Here is a 26,290-nt window from a genome sequence, read left to right as displayed (position 1 = left end):
GATTACGGGTTGAGAGATTATCAAAAGATTATTCGATGATTATGTTCTACACTTTTACAACAGCTACCTCCATGACAAGTAATTATTCTAAAATGTCAGCTTTCACTTTCCAAGTCTGACTGGTAGAAAAAGAAAATTAGCTTCTTATTGATGAAATCTTCATGATTTTGTGCCGCCTAAAATGTGGTATGATGGCGCAAAGATCTTGCTGTTCGATTTAACTGTCATGTTTCAAGCAGAAAAAGCATTACCTGGGCACATATTTTGTATATTGCTTTCGGCAGTATTAATATTTGGCCATCTCGAGAACAAGTTGATAGAAAAATGCTGGATAGCTTTTGGACTCTAAACCCCAAAACACGAGTTATAATCGGTTGTACAAAAATCAAAACAAAAATCATACAAAAGTACACATACATGGAAGGGACTGGTTTGTAAAGCACCTCATAGTGCTCTTATCTTTGTTTCAAGTCTCTATACCGACTGCATGTCAGATGTAGAGATAGCCGAGCTAAGTGGTCTGATAGATTTACTTGAGCAGGGGGACTCTATCATGGCAAATAAAGCATTTTTACTAAACAAAGTTTTAGAGGGGACTGGAATTGGTGTTAATACACCCCATTTTCTAATGAGCCAAGGTCAGATTACTGTCCAAGAGATTAAGGAGACTTAAACTATCACAAAGCTTAGGATACGTTTTGAGCGCCATTATCGACGTGTTAAGGAATTTCACATTTTTGATAGTGTCATTCCCCTGAGTATGGTTGGGTCTATAAATCAGATATGGACAATGGCTAACAAGCTAACTCTCTTAAGTGGGCATTTTATAAAAGTTTGGGCATAACTCTCAGATCAATTGAGTCATATGTTTTTAAACAATATAGATTTCTCAGATTAGGTTTTGTTAAAGAAATTTGCAAGTGTTCTATATTTTGAAATTTAGCATTTCTTTTTTTATTATTTTAAAAAATGAAAATAATGAAATGAAAAAAATCATAAGCAGAAGAGATCAATCTTTTCTTTCATGTCCTGCCAAATATATGCATTTAATATGTGCAGAAGTTCTAAATGGGACTTCTCGGGTGTCCACACAAAGAAGTGGCACCATTCTAGTCCAGTGACTGACATCTGGGTCATCATCTGGTAGTAATACTAAAGGATGTCCTTCAAATGGTAGCCATTTTCATCTATTGAAAGGTACACACAATCTCAGGGGGATTCACATGACACTTAACTTTATTTCTAGTAACCCGTGTGGAGGATTTAATGAGGGACAGAACACTTTAAATGTCTGTCTGTAGTGGCTGCTATGCACGGTGACCATAGACTGATAAGTAGACCACAAGAGTAGATGCTGACATCCCATCCATTGCTTTAAATTTAATTGATAAAAAATCATGAAATAGTATAAAAATGTACATATTATTTTTTTACTGCATTTTAAAGGTTTGACACATTTTATTCCTGCAAAAAGCAAAAGCAGTAGTACCTTTACTTGCTCAACCATGCCTCATTGCTGAAGTTACTATCTTGCGAATTGTCTTCAGTCGGTCAACAAGTGGTTTAGGGTCTGTAAAATTTTCTTAGTATATATCTTTCACAATTCTTATACATTAATTTTATCTTAAAGATAGCAATTGCTAAGATGTGTTGATTTTTATTTTCGACTTTTTGAATTCAGCTTTTTCTACATTGTATACTATTTTAATTTATCTTTTCTCTTACGGAAAATGTCTCCTGCAACAGAAGCTGTTCTGCGATCTTGTCGAATTGTATGCCACCTCGGGTCTTGAGAGTGGAGACGAGTTGTGAATGATGTTGGCCTGTATCTCAATGAGAGATAGACAATGACTCTAATTTCACAGATCTATAGTCTAATGCAATGGAAACTTCGTTTATCATCATGTTTTTTTTTTTTACAGGCAAAGGTGGAAAATCTTCTTCATCCATGTTGTTGAGTATATAATTGTTGTGAAGCTTCTTTTGTTCTACATTCTATATCACAGCCTAAAGATTATATAAATATATCATAATAAAAAATATGTTATAAATAACAGTAATATTGTCATATAAATCTTAAGACATTACTTTTATATTCATGAAAAGTAAATACATTGTTATTTATACCTCAATATCATGTGTGGGTTCATTCTGTTTCTGAGATCTATAACACTTTGCTCTGGTAAGACATCAATCACTATCATCCAAAGCATACACTATAATTAAATTCAAAATCAGGAATTAAATGTAAGTAGGTAATTAAATCATATAAAATCATAATGACATACTATATAATATCCATATTATATGCTGATTCAATGAAATGTTATATGGCATAAAATACTTTCATAAATTCCCATAAGATTCCAAGATTTATAAGTAATTTATGACTGAAATAAATATGTATATAATGTGCTGATTACTCGAATACCGGTATTTACATGCCAATTACTTTATAAAAAGGGGAAAAAGTAAATGTTGATTCACAAGGTTCCTTTATACATTGACAGTCATGTTACAATTAAATAAAAACAATAAAAAAAAAACAACCCATTACGGTCATTTCATGCATATCTTTTACAATATTATGCTATGCTATAATATGCGATTTCAATGATATGCCCTGAATTTTTTTTGCTATGCTATGAGATTTGTATGCTTTGCTATGGGAAATAGAAATGAAAAGCTTAATGATATGGTATGCTATGCTATGCGATGGTATGAGATTTGAACAAAAAAGCCTCCATACACAGAAGAGGTCCACACATTTCGAAGTAAAATAAGAAGCTAAAGTTTACCACACATCTGCATTGTGAACATTTACTTTTTCAATTAAAAACATTTAAAGCCGAGAAAAAAATTGTTGTATGATATGCTATGGTATGATATGACGAATGAGATTGTATGAAATTACCGTATATCCGGTAATTTTTGCGATGATCTAATTTTCGCTTTTTTGCGATCTCTTTGAAATCGCAAATAATTAAATACGCAGAAATTATATTATAATTTAATAATAATTGTATAAGAAACTCAAACAAAAAATAACTGACGAAAATTAAAAATGTATCAGATTTTACACCATCTTCGCCAATATTGTGGCACGCCAAAAAACTGTATATGCTATGGTGCCAGATTCCAATGCTATGGTATGATCTTTAAATGCTACATGTATGCTATGAGATTTCAATGCTATGCTATGGTGTATGTTGTGAAAGATATGCTTGATATGACTGTACATCTTGTTGTGTAAATAGGTGTGTAATGACAGCCTGACTACCAACACAGCCAAGCCAAAAATACCAGAAAGCAGTCTTGAGACAGCAGTGGATGATATCCACGTTCTTGCGACTGGGAACTCCCACGCTTGGGAATCGGTTGGAGGGAGTATATAGAAGCAGCACCAAACTTGATGTTTCCCCGTTCTGGTGTTCAAATTAGAGTGTATGTATGCACTGGAGACGCCATCTTTGCCCTCTGGACCAGCACCTGAAACAACGATTTGGACTTCGCCTTGATGATCCTTTTTGTGTGTGGAGGCTTTTGCCATTTGGACGGGCCCTGCTCTAGTGTCTTAGTATCCCGGCTGATGCCGGGATGGGCGTTACCGTGCCTCCTTGCCAAATGATGGTCCCACCTGCAGGTGGGACTAGGTTATCCCGGTTGTTGCTAGGATGGGCGTTCTTATGTCCCTTGTTATACGGTGGTCCCGTTGGTACCAGACGTAGACTTACTGCTCACGAGGAAAACGAAGGGGAGTGTGTTGTTTATGGACTTGTTATACGTATGACCCATCTATAGCTCATGACGTAACCACGCGGGAATTTGCGCTCGGAGCATTCTACCGTCTGCAGCCAGCGAAAGAAGATGCATGTCACGAGCTAGACAATGCGATCGGCAAGTCCAGGGCCCCGCGTTGGGCGCCTATATTGTGTTTCTCAGTCATTATCCGTGGGTATACCGCTGGACTTGCCGGTCGCCACCCAACCCCACCCCTTAAAAGGATAATATCCTTTATTATATTTCAGCAGCCCCTTTTTATACAAATGATTACAAAATATCTACAATGATGTTCAAAAATTTCAAGCAAGTGAAGTAACTGGCACATCGAGATTTAATCAATAGCTTCGATTTTTTAAATGTAACAATTGGCGTGTAATTGGTGATTTTTGTAGACCCAGTTACGGGGAAGTTCGTTGTGATTTGGGACCATGACCTTTCAAAGAAAAAAATGAATAAAATGGGCAAGCCCTAGCACAATAAAGAAAAACTTAGCAATACGAAAAAACACTGGTGGAAAAATTGGCTGTTGCCTTCACATACATTAAATATTGCATTCATAAATGATATCTTTTAAACAATACAACACTGTATTTAGAATTCACAGGGACTTTTAAAGGCAATTTTCTCTCTTTCCTCTTTCGATGTCCTTGTTTGTTTGTTTGTTTTTAGTTTCATGTTTGATTCTTACCGGAGCCCTTTGGTGTCATGTAAATAATGAATTATTAAGGATTTTACTTAATTGTTATTTGCATATTTAAGAAATCACTGAATATTGATATTGGAGGTATGATAGTCAGCATTAACATAAATTACAGTTTGACCCATTTCAAGAGAGATTTAAATGATAATGTTCACGCGGCTATGTTGCTGTATTTTGTTTTACTAGTACGTAGATGGCATATGCATCAACATTAACATTGATTATAATGGAAGAATTAACTACTTTAGCGACAAAGAAAAAAAAGTAACGGGAACTATAAGAGTCAACTGAATGCATTAATTCATAGCATTAAAGTGGTTAAAAAACTGCAACGCGTAATGTTTTTTTTTTCGTTAAGCGGAGTTATAGTACGAATGGTTGTTGTTGAACGGCTGTTATCATTAAGTTTTGCATTTCCTTCTGCTTTTATGATTAGGAAATAGAAGTTAGTTTCGTCTATTTTGCCTCTTGTCTACACCTCGATCAGTTGTTTGCGAGCTATACTTCTCCGGTGAAAGTAAAGCAGTGTGAGTGCGTACATTCATTCATTGTAACAATAAATTTGAACATTTTCTGATATGATTAGTTATACTGTTCCCCATCTGTTCATTTTTACATGGCACGAAAAAACAAAAAGACAGTTTTATTAGTATTTTGGTCCGTTTATTTTAAAAGACAGCTATGTGAATACTGTTTCACAGAGTTGAGGAAATAACTAAAGCAACTAACATCAGTTGGTTTTGTTGTGGATTTCTACACAATATGATATGTACAGACATGATAAATACAATTACCGGTTTCAATTTTTTGGGGTATTTTTTCAGTTCTAAACGACTTAGTCATTATAATTGTGACGAGGGTCCTCCTTGTCACTGGCATCTAAAATATATACATATTTACAACTTTACTTACATATTTACAAGTAACACGATGTCTTTAGAACAAGTAATGCTCATTGATATGAGATACCCCTTCCTGACAAACTAATGTTCTTCTCTCTCATATCTCCTGTGGGAATTGCCATAAAATTATTCTTTCACTCCTCAATGAACTTGCTTACTTGCTTTCACTTTTCTATCGAGTTAATGCCATATTCTTGGAAAGGATAGCTACGAAGCCTGCACTTAGCACATACATGTACATCTTTTTAAATATATTTTTCTAATTTTCATTTCAATGAGCTTATACATACTTTAATAACCGATCACATACTCACATTCACAAAAAAACACAAATGTCATACAGCGGGATATACATATATAAGAAGAATATTTTAAATGGATTAGCTTTGATTCATACTATTTTTGGAAGAGACATTTTCATTTTTACCAAAATGTATAAAGTCATTCATTACGACCCACTTTTTGTTCCATTGTACAATAATTTCCACAAATGTATGACTTTTAACATAACTTCCCTCCCAAGTGTGGCGTCTAAACACACAAGAACCACTTAGCAGACTAATAATGAAAAATTGATGTAGGCATCGAATCATTGTAACAAAACAATAAAAGATTTTTTTTTTTTTAATTCAAAGATCATTTGTTGTTCAATTGTCTTAAGAGGTTTTTTAAGTCATAGCCATTTATAGACTACATTAAGAACACACAAGACATTTCTCAATTTTATATAGATCTATTGAAATTTATTCCTTATCTTTTTTTGCATCTAAACACGTTTATGCCAAAGATTAAATTAAAAAAAGGTAAGAGTACATTACCATGCGGATTTTGGATTAAGAATATCTTGAATGTTTTTTACTTATCGCATGTAAAATGCATTTGAATGTTAATAATAAAATTATAGTTTTATATCAAATAAAAAATGAATTTTACAGAAAACACATGTAAACTCTGAAATTATTGAACATTATATAAATTTTACATCCAATTAAACAAAATCAAGCTTTTAATACTCATAAACCGTGCCAACAACCGCACACATTGCGAACTGATAACAAAATATTTTAACTACATTATTGCCATTTTCAGACTAGATGTGTATAAATGAAAAAAATATACAAAATATAAAAAAAGCTATTCCAATCGAGCTGACAAAGAAACTACACGTGCCAAATAATGATCCGTGCGTTTTCTTTCTGGAAGGCGTTGGAATGGCTGCACTATACATGTTTTAAAAATATACAATTTGATTTCTCCCTCGCTTTGCTCGGCACCAAATTACATCGTAAAAATTGAAGTTTAAAAAAAAATATTTTTTTCTGACAAAGGTAAGGGGAATAATTTTGCTGCTAGAGAGCGATATTAATGTAAACATATTTGTGGTTGAAAACATAAACGTTTACAAACAGTCATCTTCATAATACTAACTGGGTACACGACAAATATGCATATTTCGTCCTATAACGAATTTAAAACAAAGATTCTGCTCGAATCAGTAGAACAACTCTTTGGTAATGTTCAAGGCAAAGAACGCATGTTATCTGTTTTATATTTTGATTTCAAAATAGCTTGACATTTCATGAAAACTGATTATTATTATCGAAGTGTAAGTCGTTTTAATTCATCAGAGTTAATATCACTGCTGCCGGAATAGATTAAGGTCAGGCTTAGATTTTGCTTGCTTTCTGTATTCTGTCTGCCTTTTCTGAATATATATTGTTTGAAGTTTAATTGGATTTTTTACGTTTTGTAGATTAAAAACTTTTCGGTTAGGGTTTGTTCAATTCAACGTCATCTTTTTTAACCACATCTCCTGTATTCCTTTTCACTGATTTTCTTTTGTCTATGAAAACAAGGCACTTTGCATAGAACTTTGGGTCCAAACCCTTTAACTCATCCTTCAGTTTCTTTTCATCGGTTGTTTGTTTGACACATAACTGGAGTGTATGATCTGTCATCCATGCATAACTCGTTATGTCAGAATTTCTGTAAAAGAATGTTCACTTGATCATTCATTGATTCAATCAAAGCAATAGGCCCTTTTAAATTAATAGTTTTCATGCATATTAACAGAGAAATAAACAGTTTGAATTGTTTAAGAACGTGTAAATTGTTTCTAGTAATGTTGAAAAGACACAAAAGTTACAAAGCTGAATCATAAGCTTTTAAAGTGCTTTCGGTGATATATAAGTTAGGTTGCTTTACTATAATGGCGTCAAAAGAAGCGGGAGACAGACATTATACAGTAATAGTTCCTAATGTTGTGTACTGTTCCAAAGTTTCTGATAATTGTGCGCTGTTTTCATATTAGCCTTTGATTCCGTTGTCAAACTGCTCTTTTGTTTACGATTCTAGTCATAAATGAACAATCGTTTTCAAACATTTTTATAGCCTAAATAAACTGTAGTGCCGAGAGATTCCCTCTCTCTATAACATTTTGTATATAAGCTTTTTGTCGCATTTCACGAACTTACTGGGTTGTGTCCCATCATACCTAAACGTATTTCTTCCCCTAGCTTGAAGAAATTGTTCCAAATATAATAAAAAAAACAAAGTTGAGGGGCAAGATCGAGGTTTAAAACAAAAAGAATGTTTATATAGCAGTTGCGTCTTAATAGGACAACACGGAGAAAATAAACGTTCTAATTTATGTAAAAAGGTGGAACCGTTTTCTTTTTAATTCCTAATTATTTTTTAATTTAATTTGTCAGATGCATATTTACATAACAATATTTACATACAATACCTCTCTAAAAGGATTTTATTTGATGAAAGAAAATCTGGCTGATGGCTAATCTGAAATTGCATTCTGACTTCAACGACTAATAATTGTTTGTCTCTCACTCTTTCTACATTAGAAAACAAATCTTTTAAAAAGTCTCTAAAACTCGGTGTCCACCATATGGGCACCATTTTTTTCTAACTTAATCATGATTATATCCTGCTAGACATAACTGATATTGATTGGTTCACGCTTCTTTTTCATTTTGGAAATATAGCAAAAATTACAAAATTCGGATACTGTGGGGCCACATTTTGTGGATTGCTTTAATTTCGAAAGTTCGTTGGGACTTCACCTTGGTTCAGGTGAGCTAAAAATTTGATAGTTTATCGAATATGGCTGGGATCGGATATCGTTCATGATTTTGGTTCCTGTTCTTTCAAGTTTCCTAGAGATAGAGAAAACTTAAGCAATGCTAAATAATCGGACACAATTCTTATGTTGAGATATCTTAAATACCTAACTTACATTTCCCCCCTTATTTTGTGAGTGAATGATCTGAGACATGTTACTAACTCTATTAGCATTTTTTATTTTGGCTATCATTTCTGGTCGTTACCGGAAGTGTTTTAAAAAAATGTACTTGTGTCTTTCATTTTGATTTTGTTGAAGGTTTTAAACTATATGAAAAACGACAATCGGCAATGTTCAGTGCTAAATAATAAAGAGCATGGTTTTAATATAATTTTTCTGCTTACTTCGAAACTAATAAGACAGTTCTGAATTGTTTTATGATAAATAATGATTAAATTCTAAAATAAACTTTAAAAAAAGGAAAAGAAAAAAACTCTAATGGTTTTACAGCTCTTTCCTCATTTGTTTAAATCCGGTTCCGTTTATGTATGTCTTCTTATTCAATTTTTAAAAACAATTGTGAAAAAGGTTACCCAGACAGGTATTTCTTTAAATCTTCTGGAATCTCGAATATGTCTGTTTCGTCGTCGTTGTTTAGTCTCATCTTACAGAGAGCATTTATATCAGAGCGTATATCTGAATCCTCTGAATACAGATTTAACCATTTTTTAAGCATTTTACATAGTGGTTGTTCCAAACATGATATTATAGCCACCAAAATATTTGTTTTGTTCCGACCAACATTTATGATAAAATCATCTACTTCGTCTGTTTCATCTTTATTGGATTTGATAAGGATCAAGTTACATGCACCTTCTCTTTGGCAGACCTGGAAACAAAAAAATGCATTTTTGTAACTTGAGAAAAACGATCAATAAATTTTACGGTAGATTATGGTACGGTTTTTTCCAGCTTGGTGGAATACTACCACTTCTGTTGAAGTCGTAGAGCGGTTTGAAATTTGAAAACAAAGCAATTGAAAGTTGAGTTAGAGTATACTTAGGCATTTTCACGGGAAACTCTATCGCAGAATCAGATTCAATAGCATGATTTTCCTCCGACATTATAGAAGATAGCAATTTTAGCTTCTAAGTTCTTTTTACGGAACAAAACGGACAGAGAAGCACAAGGATTTTAATTTAACCGTGATCTGTGAATTGAATGGATTTAACACAAAAGGTCTGTGATATTGCGTTTGCGAATTTTGATCAGGCTTAGTCAGAAATAAATTTTAACTGAATTAACTCCTTTGACAAATTGCGATTGTAATTGTCAAGAACGCCTCGTTACGATGTTGATCCATAAACATTATTCTGTTTACAGACCCATATTACATGAATCATTTATCCCCGGCAATTAATGTTATATTTTTTAAGAAAATAAATGAATAAAACTTCGTATAATGAAATACAGTTAGGTTTATGTTTTCCTTAATTAATGTTTTCATTACGATATCTTATAGGTGTGTTTAAGCACAAGTCGGTTAGTTTTACGACATAGAAAAAGTAGTGACTTTCATAATTCATGCGCTACTTTGACCTCTTGACCAATAATGATGTTATGCAGGAATAACAGCGGATTACGCAAGAAAAATATTAGTGCTGAAACATTTTTGCACTTGAACACATACTGGAAAATACAGGAATGAATATTTTAAGACATAACACTTACACTTGTAAATGTCAATGTTGTGATAAGGTTTATTTGATTAGTTTTCTAATATTTTTGTGCAAAGTGAAGCTAGATTTATTGTTAACAGTTGTAATATTTTGAAAAATAACAGAACAAGCAAACGAATGTACTTTCTTTAACAAGTATATCTTTATTTTATTAATTTCGTTGTTTTCTGTTTTGGAAAAAACATACCTCTAATGCTGATTGCAGTGGAAGATTGTTTTGAAAGCAAAGTACAGGAACTGCTTCCCAATGGTTTTCATTTTCATTCTTCTCATATATTTTCCCTTTAAAAAAAATAATGTTTTTTCAGTTATGTACCATAAATCGATTTAATTTTCATATCTTAATAATAATAAGCCACAATACCTTTGGGGAGTAAAAGAAGGTCATCATCAGTAAATTCTCCTATCACACCACATTTGACAAAGTCACCTTTAAACTTATCGTCTATCAGATCATTATTTTCACTCTCCTTGTTCCTTCGTAAAAATTCTTTTACTTGTTTGCAAAAATAATAGAAATGTTCAAATTTGTCGATTTTGTAACAGAAATATTGAATGCGTGGCTTTGATTCTGCTCCTGAAAGATAAAATGTAAAACACGTCACTTACATTTACTTTAAAAAAAAACCCCGAGATTTCAACTAGTTAAATGACATACCTTTTAATTACAGATGACGTTTACATAAAATGAAACATATCAACTGATGATAATAAACCAAGAGGCTAACAGGTCATCTGAGTACAAAAGCCATATGCAAAGCTTTCGAGTATTTTCATAATATGCATTTAATTAAGTTTCATTTTGTAGTAATATAAATTCTAAACTTCCTCTTTCTCTAAAATTTGCTGTTTAGGTCAAATTTCACAATGATTTTAATCATTGTTCCAAATTAGAAATTCAGATTAAAGAATGCTTTGAAAAAAATAATTAGGGACCCACCCCCCCCCCCCAACACACACACAGAGACTATTCAGCTTTTCCGTTTTATTTAAGGAATAACGAATCATTCTTTGAGTATTATGAGGTGATAATTTAACGAATCATTCTTTGAGTATTATAAGGTGATAATTTTTTTTTGAGGTGATAATTTTTTTTAAAAAAACGTCCATGTGTTTGTATCTAATTGCATTATTTAATTAAACCAAAGTTGTCAGATATAAATTATCTATCAACGGTGAATGTTAGACGACACGTTCCTCAATTTTATATAACATTTTCAAGGAATTTGTTAATGGTTTACTACTAAACAATGGTTTACGACTGACAAGCTTTCTTGCAAAAAGAATTAGGATACCTTACTAGGCATTTCAGCAAAATATTAGAGAATGCAATTTCCTATAATCTTCTTGAAAATACACTTGAATTGACGATATAAAAATAAATAAATACTACTGCAAAACTAAATTCACTATATTGGGCCGGGCTCACAACCTCTAGAACCTACGCTCCTGGCAGAGAGCGGCCACTGCTCTAACCACTCGTCCATCTAGGCATATATACATATACAAGTAAAGGACTTAGTGCAGTTTTATGCAATTTTTGCCCCCCCCCCCCCAAATCAAAGTTTCAGAAAGAGCTTTAAAATAAGTTGAAAGATAGTTAAAATCATATTGGAAATAAAGGTGTAAAAGGTTATCACCACAGTGACGTCATAATATAGAAATGACGTCATGAATATTTCATTATTTTCATAAATTGATGTTTTGTAGCAAAATTTTCCGATGGTTTTTCGACTGGGAAACATCGAGCGCAGGCTTGCTCAAGTACCATTTTTTAGTATAATATGTATAACTATCTGAAGTAAAACATATGTTAAAATAGCACTTAAGCAGACCTGCGCTCTATACTTCCGAATGCAAAATATAGAGCAAAAATGAGAATATATTCATTTGTTTGCAAATTTGCGGGAATTAGGACATATAAGTGACGTCATAGATAAACAGCGAGTGAGCAATGATGACTAAAATCAAGATTAAAGTTATAGGCATCCTCTATACAATAATTTGTGAAGATTTCATTTTTATACGATACTATTTAAAAATTGGTTGAAATCGGGGGCAGATATTTGACCATACCGCACATAGTCCTTTTAATCATTTTAGAAAAAAAAATGATAATGTATACTTTGAACTCTTCATTATGAAGAGATACAAAAAAGATGCTCGAGGAACTTGTCGTTTGACCTTAAATCACCCTACACTTTCCGCCATGACTTTTTTTTAGTAAACCCGCGTTCTTGGTTCCCCCGTTCTGGAAAATTCTATCTAATTTTAAAACTAAAATAGAATGTTCATTGCAAGCGCATATTTTGGTGCAAATTCCCAGCTTAACTTCATTTAATGCTTACCGGCATCATCTTGCACGTGTTGATATACCAAAGATGTAAACAGTTACTCTGGTGCAGGCATTTTGTAGTTTATTAAGTTTTCATTCATTTAGGGAATAAGGAATCATTCTTTGAGTAATATGTTTTACGGTGCTACCGTTCTGACGAGCGCAGCTAGAATTACACATACCTTCAATGTCCTTGCATCATTTTCAACCTAGTGTTATTTAGGTATCAACGAATGTCGAAGAATGTTTGAGAGAGTATTGCTGTACAATGAGTATGCCAACCCCCTACCCCTAGAGAGAGAGAGAGAGAGAGAGAGAGAGAGAGAGAGAGAGAGAGAGAGAGAGAGAGAGAGAGAGAGAGAGAGGTCCCTGTTTGTAGGTTGTGTCATTTCCCACTACCAAATTTAATGATTTGACTATAAGCTATATCTACGTAGATTTTTTAACTGTTTATTTTTTCATTTTATTCCTCTTTATTTAGGTCAAAATGTCCTATTGTTTATTTCCTTCCTATTCATATACTTACCTGCCTACTTAAAAATGGATCGATATGACAATAATGTATGGCTCTTGCTAGTATATATTTATATAATCTCTATATAAAAAAAAATAAAAACAAATCATATGTTAATGAGGCAGATATCGCACTCTATATTGAAATAGCTAGTACACTCATTACAGATGTTTGATCCACCTCTAAATTTATCGCGGGAAATTTATCGTTCGTTCGTTGTTGTTCACGTTTCTTGACTCAATACGAAGGTATGGAAGCATGTAACAAATCTTTTGAGTCTCTCAAAAGCATATGCGGTACTCAAAATTTGTCTTAAGTTCTAACTTTAAGACACCGTAAATTACGAGTTAAAAGTCGGCCATTTTTGGCATAGCACCACGGGTGAAAACATTAGAGAGCATTATGGGACGTAGACAAAAAATATTGTTTGATGAACTGTAGGTTTAGCTTGTTCTTTTTCCCGCGTACACTTAGAGCTTGCTTCGCTCGCCGGCGCTGCGCTTGCTATTATGAGATGATAATTTCAGTCGGGGCGTGGTCAAATCAAATAAAGACTGAAGGGCTTTATGATAGATTTGACCACGCTCCGACCGAAAAATATCACCTCATAATACTCAAAGAATGATTCCTTATTCTTTATATCTATGTACACTTTAAAACAACATCATTTTAAAACCACTATTTTTATGTAGCACGTGCTATGTATTACTACGCGGCGCAGCAAATACCGTTTTTCGGTTATGCTATAAGACACGCCAATTTCGTGTCACTCATGTTTTATGAAGTTTTCGGGTGTTAGGGTTCAAAAGTTGTTCGTAATATTATCACAAGCAAAGACAGCTGATAATGTAAACACAAGTATAGATGACCACATTGGCCTAAAGGTCTGACCCTAAAACTATGAATTTTACAACTTTGACAAAGGGCTTCATGAAATCAAGCTCATGACTCCTAGACTGACACTCAAATGTTGTTTCGTCATTAGAATTACATTTATAATAGTAATATACAGACATCAAAAACATAATCGTGACCCTTAAAAGTTTTAAGCATTCTTCCAAAATATTAGCATTGTGTGCCATGCTGGTATTTTGAAAAATAAGTGGCATAAATAAAAGATATATGAGCTCATATATAAATACAGAATATAAAAAATCTAGTCCTTTTTTCTCTGTTTTGCTTTGTTTTTAGCATATTGTATATGCTAGCCCGTGGTCACTGTATATCAGCACAAAAGCAGTTATACAGAGTACAGTAATCGAATGCATATTTTGAATGCGAAAGGAAAACATCCACATCATGATTTTTATATTATATACATGTAATTACATGTATAAAGCAATGGCTTATTTAAAGAAAAACTTTTATGAAATTCTTAATCGTATCATTCATTCACCTAATAACTGGAACGGAAACCCGTGTCCAATAATAACTAAATAAAAAATGTCAGCTAACCATTACTAAGATTGAGAATATGTTTCAACAATTTCAAATGATTATACTATAAATATATAATGAAATGATTAAGAAGAAATAGTAAATCCCTAAATTTTAATTACATCAATAGCTGAAAGGATAAGCCAAAAACGATAAAATTCAATGAGTTATTAACAGCTCTAGGCCACATCCGCCGCATACAATCAGTAGTTTATTTCAATAACTTTAATTTCCATAAAGAGGGTTGCTTTCATTTGATTTCCTGTGAATATATATATATATATATATATATATATATATATATATATATATATATATATATATATATATATATATATATATATATATATATATATATATATATATATATACCTTTGTTTTCTGGTACAGTATCCAATAAACATTCACAGTTTTCTTCGTCATTTTCTTTTTTCTGTTTTAACTTTCTTCCTCCTAAATGAATATCAGTTTTAAGACACTTGTGATTTATACATGTTACACATTGAATGTTGATTCTCTTAAAGTGAACTTACTTATACAACACAGTACTATGACTAAACAGCAAAGTGCAATGACAGCAGTCAGTGTTGGTATGATGATATTTCTAAATAGAAATTGATAGGAATAAATTGTTATAATTTTCATTAAAAATATTTCGAAATTCTAAATTGTCTAATTTAAAAAAAAGGAAATTAAAAAACAAAACTATCTTTTATTTACGTTGTATCATATCCGATTTCTGGATCATCTTTTGAAGCGTGTGTTTGGTTAACAAGCTTATAACAGTCAGGATCTAGAAAGAATTAAGACATATCTCCTACTCACGTTATCATAGCAATTTAAAAAAAAAAATGGGTTAAGTTCTTTCTGTCTGATTACTTTTTCAAAAACGTGTTTCCTTTTTTATGATATAAAAAATATACCGACAATAGATAATAAACGCAAGTGTTTTCAACTTTATTACTGAATAGTTCTGAAATGACTAATGATTAATTTATTGATTGTACTAACGTACATTTATATGCATCCGAGGATCTGTAGGATTCATCACATTTTGGAAATACTTGATTGCATTCGGCTGAATAATGATTTTGAATAACCATTCCAAGTTCATTGTACTCTGCACAATGTCCTAAAAATCCAAAGCTAAATTATTGAAAAAATAAATCTAAAGCACAAACTCAAAGGGGAAAATGGTCGTCGCCATTTTACAAAAAGAGCCTTATATCTAAATATAATAATTATTCCAACAAAAAAAGCATAAGATATTTGTGGTTTTTCTTCATTAATAATTTGTTTTTTGGCTATGATTCTTGTTCAAGATTTTTAGCCAGATCGTATGGATAATTTGTTTAGACAACACATCTCCATTATCCATAAAGAATAAAAAAAACAAGTTCCAGCATTACCAAAAATTGTTTTTGCTGGTTCACAAACTTCCAATAACTTATTTCTGAACGCGTTGATTAGACAATGGTACTCGAGTTGTTTTTTTTTAATTGTGCAATTTTTTCCTTCTGCTAACACTGCTTGTTTACTACAATTTTTTCTACGGGCAGCGATGTCCCACTCTTCTTTTGACCTTGGACAAACTTTAACGTCCTCTGCATTATTAAATGCATCCTTACATTCCTCATATGTACTTCTCAACAACTATTTAAAAAAAATTATAGAACATACATGATTGGATTGTTTCTTTTTAAAAATAAACATTTGTTATTGAATTAATTACTTTTATGTTAGAAAATGAAACAAAAAAAGTAAACAAATAACTGCAGGAATATCAAATTACATGAAACTGGAATATCAGCACAACCAGTATCGCTGACACGTGGAAGAAGGAAACCATGTTGAATGAACAAATCTAAAGAACAAAAAGAATATACTTCGTCTAGCTTAATGGTCAATAAAAATTATTAAAAAATTAAAACAATTTATAGGATTGCTATACATATCTGCAAGTTATCTTGGGAGAAAAGTATGTAAAAATCTTTCAAACATTGATATTTACATTTTCTTGTGTTTTCGTCCGTCCTTTGAATATTTGTAACGTATAGTTCATCGAATAACGATAACGTAGTGTTGGGTGCAAGGTGGAAATGAAATAAATGTGATGATGTCTTTCTCTCGAAAGAAAAGTATGTTAAAATCTTTCAAACATTGATATTTACATTTTCATGTGTTTTCGCCCGTCCTTTAAATATTTGTAACGTATAGTTCATCGAATAACGATAACGTAGTGTTGTGTGCAAGGTGGAAATGAAATAAATGTGATGATGTCTTTTTCTGAAACTTTGTCAGGGGAATAAAAATTGATTATTTCCCAAGCCGATTTAAACGTGATATTTGATTGATTAACAAGCCAGGTGTACATCTCCGTACTACCTTGTTAACGCCGGGTGTAAATAAATATGACGTTTCAATGCAATTCCTGTTTACAAGTGTATAGATTTTTGCGCAAAATAATGTTACGTTCTTTTAGGGGAACAAAAAAATATTTTGTCAAAATTTCTATTTCTTAACATTCTATTGGTATAAATAAATGAGTCTTAAGACCATTTTAATAAATATTAATTTGTTTTCAAGTTGCAAAGCACTGGTATACATAACAATCTAATTTTTAAATTTGTACAACACTGGAAATAAATTCGTTATGGAGGTTAAATAAAGGGTTACGGTGATTTACCCTGGGTTATATTCTAAACATCTTAAGTCAGGATACAACTCGGGGTATACCTCTGTACACTACTGATTGGACCTCGATAACTAACAGACTCATTAATTACATATCTAAAGCCGATTATCAAATTATATAGTCACTCTGCTGCATAAGCAATAACAGGTTTGATTTAGTTATGTCAATACAAGGCACTTCTTGGATTAGATCCAACTTTTGAAACCTAAATTGTCTAACTTTGAATCTGTTGACCGTAAATCGAAAGTACATTTTATATTATTTGACAATCTCATTTATTTTGTTAACTTGTTATAAATGATGTAAATCTTCTTCAATATGATTATAATTACAACAGTTTGGAAATTATCGCTGAAACGAATTTAAATCGAAAGTGAAATCTGTTAACATTAAAGACTTTTATGTCTTAGTAAATAACACTAAACCGTATTCACATCTCATTTTGATTGCTATTGAGCAACAAGTGTTTTTCTATATTTGAAAGCTCTTACCGTTCGATAATAACTTAATCTTCCTTCAATGCCTCTTTAGTTGTAAATAAGCGTGTTAACTGCGCACAATAAGTGCTTTTAATTTCAAGAAGGAACTTGTTACCTAAACAAAATGCCAAAATGTAGTTTTAATTTTTTATATAGTTTCAATTTTTAAAGAACATGTATATATATAAATTGTTAAACTATCATTGTGTATTATAACTAGAAGAGGTTTTCTAAAAGTAATTGAGTCAATGAAATTTAGACTCTATTTTCTTAGGTAAATACACATAAACATAAAACATTCAAGTGCCTTTAAACTTTAAAGTTCCTCCATGAAGGTAGAAATATTGATTATTTTCTTATATTTGTGTGGGTACCCTGACATTATAGCACATACACATACATATGAATCTCATATACGCATTCAATTAAGCTTCAATCTGTAAATATTTTAATGAGTAACATAAAGATTGCTAAAACACATGTTTTACCTACACCTACCTCCCTATCTCCCTTCCGCTCTATCCCCAGAAGCCCGAGCGAAATGTTTAAGTTGGTAGATTTTGTAACGATTTTATGTTACGTAATGTTAAAGCATGCGTACGGCACATGCCGACTGAGTTTGTATTGTCGCCTCGCAGTCGCAGCGTTTGATTTGCAAGACTAAGGTACGGTTTTGGTAGGTGGGTGGCCTTGAGAGAGAGAGAGAGAGAGGCTTACCACATTGATATTATTAGGACCAATCGTGTTTGATCACTACAATGAAGTTGGTTATTATAGAGGCTGTCCTCTTGGAGGTTAGCCTAGCTTAGTCGTTGCTGATACTCTGGTAGTATTAGGGAAGGGGTATGCCTTTAGTTAGAGGTTGTACACGGCCTGTCCTGCATATGGAATTAACAGAGTGACTGCCTCTGCTAAGGGTTTACCTATTCAGTAGGTTATCCAGCTAGAGCGTGCCGCGGGAAATCACTACAACCTGAATAAGGCATACATGTAAATAGTGTTTATCCCGTGGTATTATTAAAGTCTCAATCCCGGCCGACCATATTCATTCTGTGATTTTACACTAAGTAAGGGAAGGCCAATTTGTAAATATTTGTAAGCCAATTGTAATCACCAATCATTTAGAGAGGAAAATTATTGTTTAATATTTTATTATTCAACCCCAGACCCTAGGAATGACTAGGTAACGGACCCCTCGACACGTTACAATTTCCTTGTTTTCCAATTCATTTGACATTTTTCGTAGTCATTGCTCAACATTTTAAAAAACAATCCCCAACAACCGAATTTTTGTCCCATGGAGCAAAGGCTTTCCTTTTATTTAACTTTTATAGATATTTACATTAATTATTTTTTTTAATATTTCTCTACATACTATTTGAAATCAGATCCAAATCCAGAACTGGAGAAAGTATTCCATAAGTCATGTTTTGACATTATTATTTTTTTGTGAACCAATATGCTTTCTGCGATGCGATGTGGGAATCAAAATGCATCAACTGACTTTATCATTCTCCTTATTGTATATTGACGTTTACATTTTACATTAACAAAAAATTATCAACAATTTGGCTATTTGTGGCATTTTGAAGAAAATTCTAATCATAATATATATAACGTTGACATAAACCTATTTTTATGTAGCATATATTGCAGTTGTCAAGTTTAAAAAATAAAATTTAATAAAGTAATGAAAAGAAATTAAAAGACATATGCATATCTACAAAGGAAAGTAAAAGTGCATATCTAATTCATTAAAATATATTATATAATATTGGTTAAAAGATGCCTCACTTCACCTTTATTTAGTTTCTCAAATCAGCTGCAAATTGTTTGATTATATCTATCTATCTATCTATCTATCTATCTATCTATCTATCTATCTATCTATCTATCTATCTATATATATATATATCATAGTTAAGAAGAATGTAAGTCAGATAGAATACAAAAATTGGTAATAATCATTCTAGATTTTTAAAAAATGATTTCAATAAGTTAATTCACTTAATGTAAACAATAGCATTAGGCGGACTCGAACTAATTATCTGCGACTCAGAAGCCCGCTTCTTTAATCAATGATCTTTGGCAATATTTAATCGAATCGATTGATACGAACAATTTAACTATACGTTTCAATCGCCAACTTGTGACGTAGTGTCATTCAAAACATAAGTTTGGGTGTTGTGGGGTACCTTCAAAATGTAAATTTCTAAATATATAAGCTACAAAGGCTACTGTAGGAAATCTACGAGGTGTCCCCTAAAATTGCGGTCAAACGACATAACTTTTATAAAGTGGGGATTTGTATATTCGTCTTTTATAAACTTCCCAGAAGATTTTGCCTCAGCTGTTTGCATGCCATTTTTACGTCGATGTAATTATTCGACGCCATACTCGGAGATCAGACTTGAATGACGCATACCAACGTCTACGTCATAATAGCAAATGCTTAATGGAATGGGTGTGTAAGAAAGCCGGAGAAGGGCGTGGATTAAGTTTTATTACACACTTCTAGGTTTTTTTTTACACATGCGTAGGCCAATTTTTCGGTTTGCACTTTTCTTTTGCAATTTTCTTGCACTTGGAGGAAAAGGGTATTTTAATAGGTATATCTTATATGGACATACATTTTATTTTTAAAAACTTGTATAAATGTAAACAAGAGCTACAAGATCAAGCTCAAAATGATACCCCGCGCTAAAAAATAAGGAAAAAAAGAAAAGTACACGTATTTCTCTATAAGAAAGTAATTAATTGATGCACTATTTTCTTATTGTTACATTGAACTGCAAAAATAACCAAAGCTCACGTTCAGGACATATTTACCTGTTTCAAGCAACCACTGTGTCAATTCATTGACACATTTTACATTAAAGCGTATGCCGCCTAGACAGGAATTATGCATTGTTTAAAAAATCCTTAAACTTGTAAAACTAAATAAGAGTTTAGCTATGACACACTCTCAGGTCATAATCAATCTTTTTGTGATTCCCCATTAGAAAGTTAAAGACCTGACAAAATTATCAACTGTTTTCTTTCAAATGAACCTGAACTTGCTCAAAACACTTTTGGTCATAATCCTGAAGCAAATTATGTCATTAGTTAACTTTGTGTTAAGAAAAAACTTTCAATGTTTATCCATGATCTTACAATATGTCATCCAGGTTTACATAGACGACAGACGAGGAAGGTAACAAAATTAGAGAATAAGCCTATGAATTTAATTGTTATATATTACCTTTTGTTGTTTACACATCAAAATTTAGGTCCTCGACAAAACAAAACACTTATGAGGTTTTTACTGACTGTGTACAGAACTTTGTGGGATCGGTAAAGTCCATAATAAGCTCGGATCCGCCTCGCCTTCTACGGACTTTACCTACCCCACAAATTTCTGTAAACAGTAAGTAGCAAACCTATTGAGTAATAATTTACACGTTTCCTTTCAGTAAATTTGAACTTATAAAAATGACCTTAGAACAAATTTATGACACACTCTATAATGATTAGCAACCTTTGTGTTAAGTAAGATATTCTAATGTCTCTGCATAAGAAAGATAAGACCGGACACGATTGCATATATAGACGGACGGACGGTCGGACAGGATAATTCCTATTTACCCCTCCCCAAACTTTGTTTCTTGGGTATAATTTTTTTTCCTATGTCGATTTAATCGCAAGATCTGATTTGATAACAAGCCGGGTTTAAATCTCCGTACTACCTGCTGAAGTCGGATGTTAATAAAATGTGACGTCTTAATGTAATTTGTGTTTACAAGTATATAGATCTTTGCGAAAAATAATGTAACGTTCTATTAGGGGGGGGGGGGATAAAAATTTTGTCAAAATTTCTATTTCTTAACATTCTATTGGTATGACTATATGATCTTCAACACCATTTTAATTAATATTAATTGGATTTCAAATTGCAAGGCACCGGTATACATATCAAATTTTAGAATTTGTATTACACTGGAAATAAATTCGTTATCCAGGTCAAATCAAGGGTGTACGGAGATTTACCCCGGGTTATATTCCTTACACCCTGAGGCCGCAAGATACAACCCGGTGTAAATCTCAGTACACCATTGATTGGACCTGGATAACTAAAAAGTCTCATTACATGTATATTTAAAACCGATATTCAAATCTGTTGACTGTAAATCGAACGAACTTTTTACAAAATTTGACAATTTCATTAACTTGTAATAACTTGTAATAAATGATGCAAATCTCATATAACATTTTACAAACGTTTGGAAATTATCACTGAAATGAATTTAAATCGAAAGTAAAATCTGTTAACATTTCATTCTTTTATGTCTTAGTAAATAACACTAAACCATATTCACATCTTATTTTGATTGCGATTGTTCAACAGGTGTCTTTTTATATTTGAGAGCTCTTACCGTTCGATAATAACTTAATCTTCCTTCAATTCCTCTTTAGTTGTTAATAAGCCTTTTAACTGTGCACAATAGGTACTTGAATTTTCAAGAAGGAACTTGTTACCTAAAAAAATGCCTAAATGTAGTTTTAATTTTCTTTTATAGTTTCAATTTTTATAGAACATGTATTTATATAAATTGTTAAACTATCATTGTGTATTATAACTAGAAGAGGTTTTATAACAGTAATTGAGTCAATAAAATGTACACAATCCGTGAACTTTTCTCTGAAGTAAATACACATAAACATAAAACATTCAAGTGCCTTTAAACTTTAAAGCTCCGGCATGAAGATAGTAATATTGATTATTTTCTAATATGTGTGTGGGTAACCTGACACCATAGCACATACACATACATATGAATCTCATATACGCATTCAATTAAGCTTCATTCTGTATATGTATTCATGATTAACATATAGATTGCTAATATACATGTTTTACCTACCCCTACCTCCCTTCCCTTGTTTTTCAAATCATATGGCATTTTTTCGTAGTCATTGCTCGGCATTTTAAAAATGACAACCCCCAACAACCGAATTGTTGTCCCATGGAGCAAAGACTTCTTTTTTCACTTTAACTTTTAAAGACAGCTTCATTAATTCTTTTTTTAAATAAGTCTCCATCTCTTTAATTTTTTCATTATAATTCAAAAGAAGAACAAAAGATACGACTTTTAAAGAAAATATACTGACACACATACTAACACAACCAAACGCACGCTTTGTGTGTAAGAAGGCTTAGTTTATAGTATTTCTAAATATGTAATCAGTGTCTATTAAGTGCAGAAGAAGAAAATACTTTTTTTAACGTTCTATTCATTAACACTATGTGACCATATTGGCAACACCCTAAGAACCTCTACTTTTGGGGTCATGATATTAAAATCGTATCTATACTACATATACTATATTAAAATAATAGACTCGAATTTTTGGTCTGTAATACCGAGAAATCGGAAGAATGCTGTCTTTTGTTTTATATATTTTAAACATCATTTGTACTTGAAGATTACCAATTTGTTTTTATTTTTTCTAAAAAAAAAAAATCCCGGAGATCACCTGGATTTTTTGGATTTTACAATCTTGCGCTTGCGCAGTACATTCACACTAACAGGATCTTTAGTTTATGTTTCCACAATATTACATCTGCATGAATAAACTCAGAAATGATAATACAAATACGAGTAAATTTTCATTGGACTCTTGCTATATATTCTGTTCATATATATTAATGATTTCTTATAAGAGAAAGTGTAAAATAACAAATATACATTTCAACTTAGCACTTACTAAAAGCTTGCCTGAATACACAAAACTATTTAATGGAAGCATGCAACAGTATCAGTTAGGCTATATTATCATAAATGAATTTCAATTTTCGCTGCTGATCGGAAATTCATAAACGAAACGTGCAGATTGAAGAAGATATTTCAGTCTTCTCTTCGATTTAGTGTATGTATAAGTAAATCACTTGAAATTGAATTATTTCATTAATACAAATTATTTAAGGAACGTACACACATCAAATAATTACAAATAAGCTTGAAAACGGACGATAAAAAAAAACATTCAAATTTTTAAATACCATTTGCAATACTCAAAAGATGCAAACTCAGCTTGTATTTTTTTAAATTTACAACTATAGGAAAGGACATTCAAGCAAGTAGCAAGTTTTTGAAAGTAAGTGAAGGCAGCTTCATCTAAAACATCGTGACAAGCAATTTAAAAAAGGCAATTCTCTAAATCATGAAAGAAAATCCTAATTGTAACTTCTGTCTAATTCAAATAGAATCCCTAGGCTTATTTTCAATTTCTTTTATTACATATATATGCTCCTACAAAGTGGTGGGGGATCCATGATATTTCCATTTTATATATGTAGCGTTAAGAAACGCGTCTGCTGCAAAAAAGGGAGAGGCAGCTCCCCACCCCGATGCAACGTGGGTGCCTGTGATGTGTACATACGGTGTGCTCTGGGGTAAGCAGATGATCCCAATTTTGACTCGTCCATTATAAATCGGTGCGCAAAAACTAAGAATGAGACAAATGCAGCGAAGTCCTGATTTACCGACCATTCAGGCAACGGTTGAGGTTTAAATGAACTCATCCATTAGCAGAGTCCATGGAAAGGAGGTCAAATGAATTTTTTGACATTTGTTTGGTAACAACTACATATATTATACTTTAGATCGAATGTTGTGGAAGAAATATATCGAATAAACGCACACATTTAACTAAGAGTTGTTTAATGTACATATAGTAAGGCACGCGATTTATGTTCACTTTTCAAAATGACTGAAATCGCCCAATTGATCAAAAAGCGGGTCAAACCTCGCTTCAGCGATTAATTCCCTCCAGTAAATAAAAAATGATATGAAAATAAGGAAAGGAGGGTGAAATTGAAGTTATATACTACCGCGGTGTTTTGAAACATGTCTGAACACGATGTACCTGGCTGATATTTAAAACGTAAATACCTTGAATAGAATAGTAAATTTGAGATACTTTAAGGTCATTAGATATATTTCTTAATCCTATAATAATGTTTAACAATCACTAACAACCAATACTTACATATCTTATAATAGTATACTTCAACAAACTGAGTCCCTCTGCAACAAAATATGTACTGTCAAGTACAACTTGTCGATAGATTACGAAAGCGCAGAAGGCTCATTTGAGATTTAAAATACGAGATTCAAAATTCAAGATTCAATATCTAAATTATCCAATCAAATCAAGGGTCTGAAACATGTATCCTAGCGACATTAAACACTTCCAAAAAAAATTATCCAAATCGTACATGCTCTTACCTACAAATAAATGTATTAATAACTCATATAATGTTATGTAATGGTTTAAATAACTTTGATGAACTAACCCGACCCCGATACATTTCAACCCGAAGTGCATTCGACCCAGTTGTGTAAAAATTGGTTTGGGAAGAAAGATATGTTTAATCAAAATCATCAAAATTGAGTGTGATTTTAGCTATTAAACGAAATTCAAAGAAATAATCAACCTAACAAAATAAAGGTTATGATGAAGTTCAAAATGTTTTTAAACCTTTGAAGATTTACAACTTCAACGACACAATCTAAATACGAAAACGCATTGTAGTGAACCAATGCCATGGTCAACATGAGAGAGAGAGAGAGAGAGAGAGAGAGAGAGAGAGAGAGAGAGAGAGAGAGAGAGTTTGTGGGTCCAAATTCAACTTTGAAATACAAGGTAATAATTAAGCCTTTTAAGTTAGAAAAGGGAGGAGGTAGCTAGGATAGGGCGGACCTACTAACAAGCTTTAATTTCCTTCATTGTTGGTAGGGTACTGTGATTTGCTGATTTCCATCGACTCTCTGTCTCTGTCTGTCTGTCTGTCTGTCTGTCTGTCTGTCTGTCTCTCTCTCTCTCTCTCTCTCTCTCTCTCTCTCTCTCTCTCTCATCACCTGGTTTGAGAAAGCTTGTGTACTCAAAACTGTGGTTTGCAGCGATGCATTTTCTTTTCTGTGAGGGAAGTTAGGGGTTATTTGTTATGTGTTATTATACATCAGTTAGCGATAATGATAAAAACATTTAATTTTTAGAAAATTGTTTGCGAATGGGTTGTACCAATTATCTTTTTTCAGCATTTAAATTTCGAGGGGGGCTAGACTTCATTCTGGTTTGTCTGGTGTTCAGTCTCCACTTCGTTTTCCAGGCTTTTATGCTTTGGTTCGGCGAGTCAGTTTCAAAATTCAAGTGTAGCGATGCCCTACAGATGAATTATAAGTAGTTTTATATCTGATCGACAGGTATTTACATACTTAATTTTAAAATCTGACCCTTGTGATTGGGCTACATTATAAGGATTCAAAAGATAAAGGCGAGAACAGACATGCTTTTAGCGCAGATCCTACCGTACCATTCATCTAACACAGCAGTTTTCGAATACGACTTGCGTTACTTTTTTATAAATGGGTTTGAAAGTTATTTAATTTTTTGAAATATTTCGTATTTATGATCTCATTAGAGTCGCATTGGTGCATCTACTTACCCAAATGCGCCCAAATAAAACCAAAATGAATTAAAATGATGACGAAATTAATTTTTAACAACTTATTTTTCATTACTAATCGGGTTGGTTCTTTGGAAAAAGGCTGGACCCAAATTTTCTCCACATTTTTCGCAAATAAAAC

General features: G+C 32.4%; 1 protein-coding gene and 1 pseudogene across 2 annotated transcripts; both read right to left on the bottom strand.

Annotated features, from left to right (window-relative positions):
* Positions 1 to 993: 993 nt before the first annotated feature.
* Positions 994 to 3,550, bottom strand: LOC128174435 (uncharacterized; annotated as a pseudogene).
* A 1,590-nt stretch (positions 3,551 to 5,140) lies between these two features.
* On the bottom strand, positions 5,141 to 24,761 carry LOC128170660 (uncharacterized). Of its 2 annotated transcripts, none has more exons than XM_052836426.1 (11): positions 24,690 to 24,761; positions 16,279 to 16,350; positions 15,896 to 16,139; positions 15,502 to 15,618; positions 15,207 to 15,279; positions 15,020 to 15,090; positions 14,859 to 14,939; positions 10,565 to 10,777; positions 10,388 to 10,482; positions 9,055 to 9,350; positions 5,141 to 7,371 (listed from the first exon to the last, which is right to left on the bottom strand). In XM_052836426.1, exons 2-11 carry the CDS (start codon positions 16,333 to 16,335, stop codon positions 7,155 to 7,157), a joined length of 1,464 nt encoding a protein of 487 aa, XP_052692386.1. In that variant the 5' UTR covers positions 16,336 to 16,350; positions 24,690 to 24,761; the 3' UTR covers positions 5,141 to 7,154. The 2 variants fall into 2 exon arrangements, with proteins under 2 accessions (XP_052692386.1, XP_052692385.1); XM_052836425.1 differs by lacking the exon at positions 24,690 to 24,761 and adding an exon at positions 17,673 to 17,771.
* Between the last annotated feature and the right edge of the window lie 1,529 nt (positions 24,762 to 26,290).

This window comes from Crassostrea angulata, chromosome 2 (genome assembly GCF_025612915.1).
Source record: "Crassostrea angulata isolate pt1a10 chromosome 2, ASM2561291v2, whole genome shotgun sequence".
Lineage (NCBI taxonomy): Eukaryota > Metazoa > Mollusca > Bivalvia > Ostreida > Ostreidae > Magallana > Magallana angulata.
This window is presented reverse-complemented; position numbering and strand designations above follow the sequence as displayed.

What these genes read in the sequence shown, in the direction of transcription:
- LOC128170660 (XM_052836426.1), bottom strand. Translation starts at nt 16,335, where the DNA reads ATGGTTTCCTTCTTCCACGTGTCAGCGATACTGGTTGTGCTGATATTC. An exon ending in TGCTGATATTCCAGTTTCAT is followed by an intron (nt 16,140 to 16,278) that starts GTAATTTGATAT and finishes TTTTTTAAATAG; the next exon opens with TTGTTGAGAAGTACATATGA. An exon ending in CATAGTACTGTGTTGTATAA is followed by an intron (nt 14,940 to 15,019) that starts GTAAGTTCACTT and finishes ATATTCATTTAG; the next exon opens with GAGGAAGAAAGTTAAAACAG.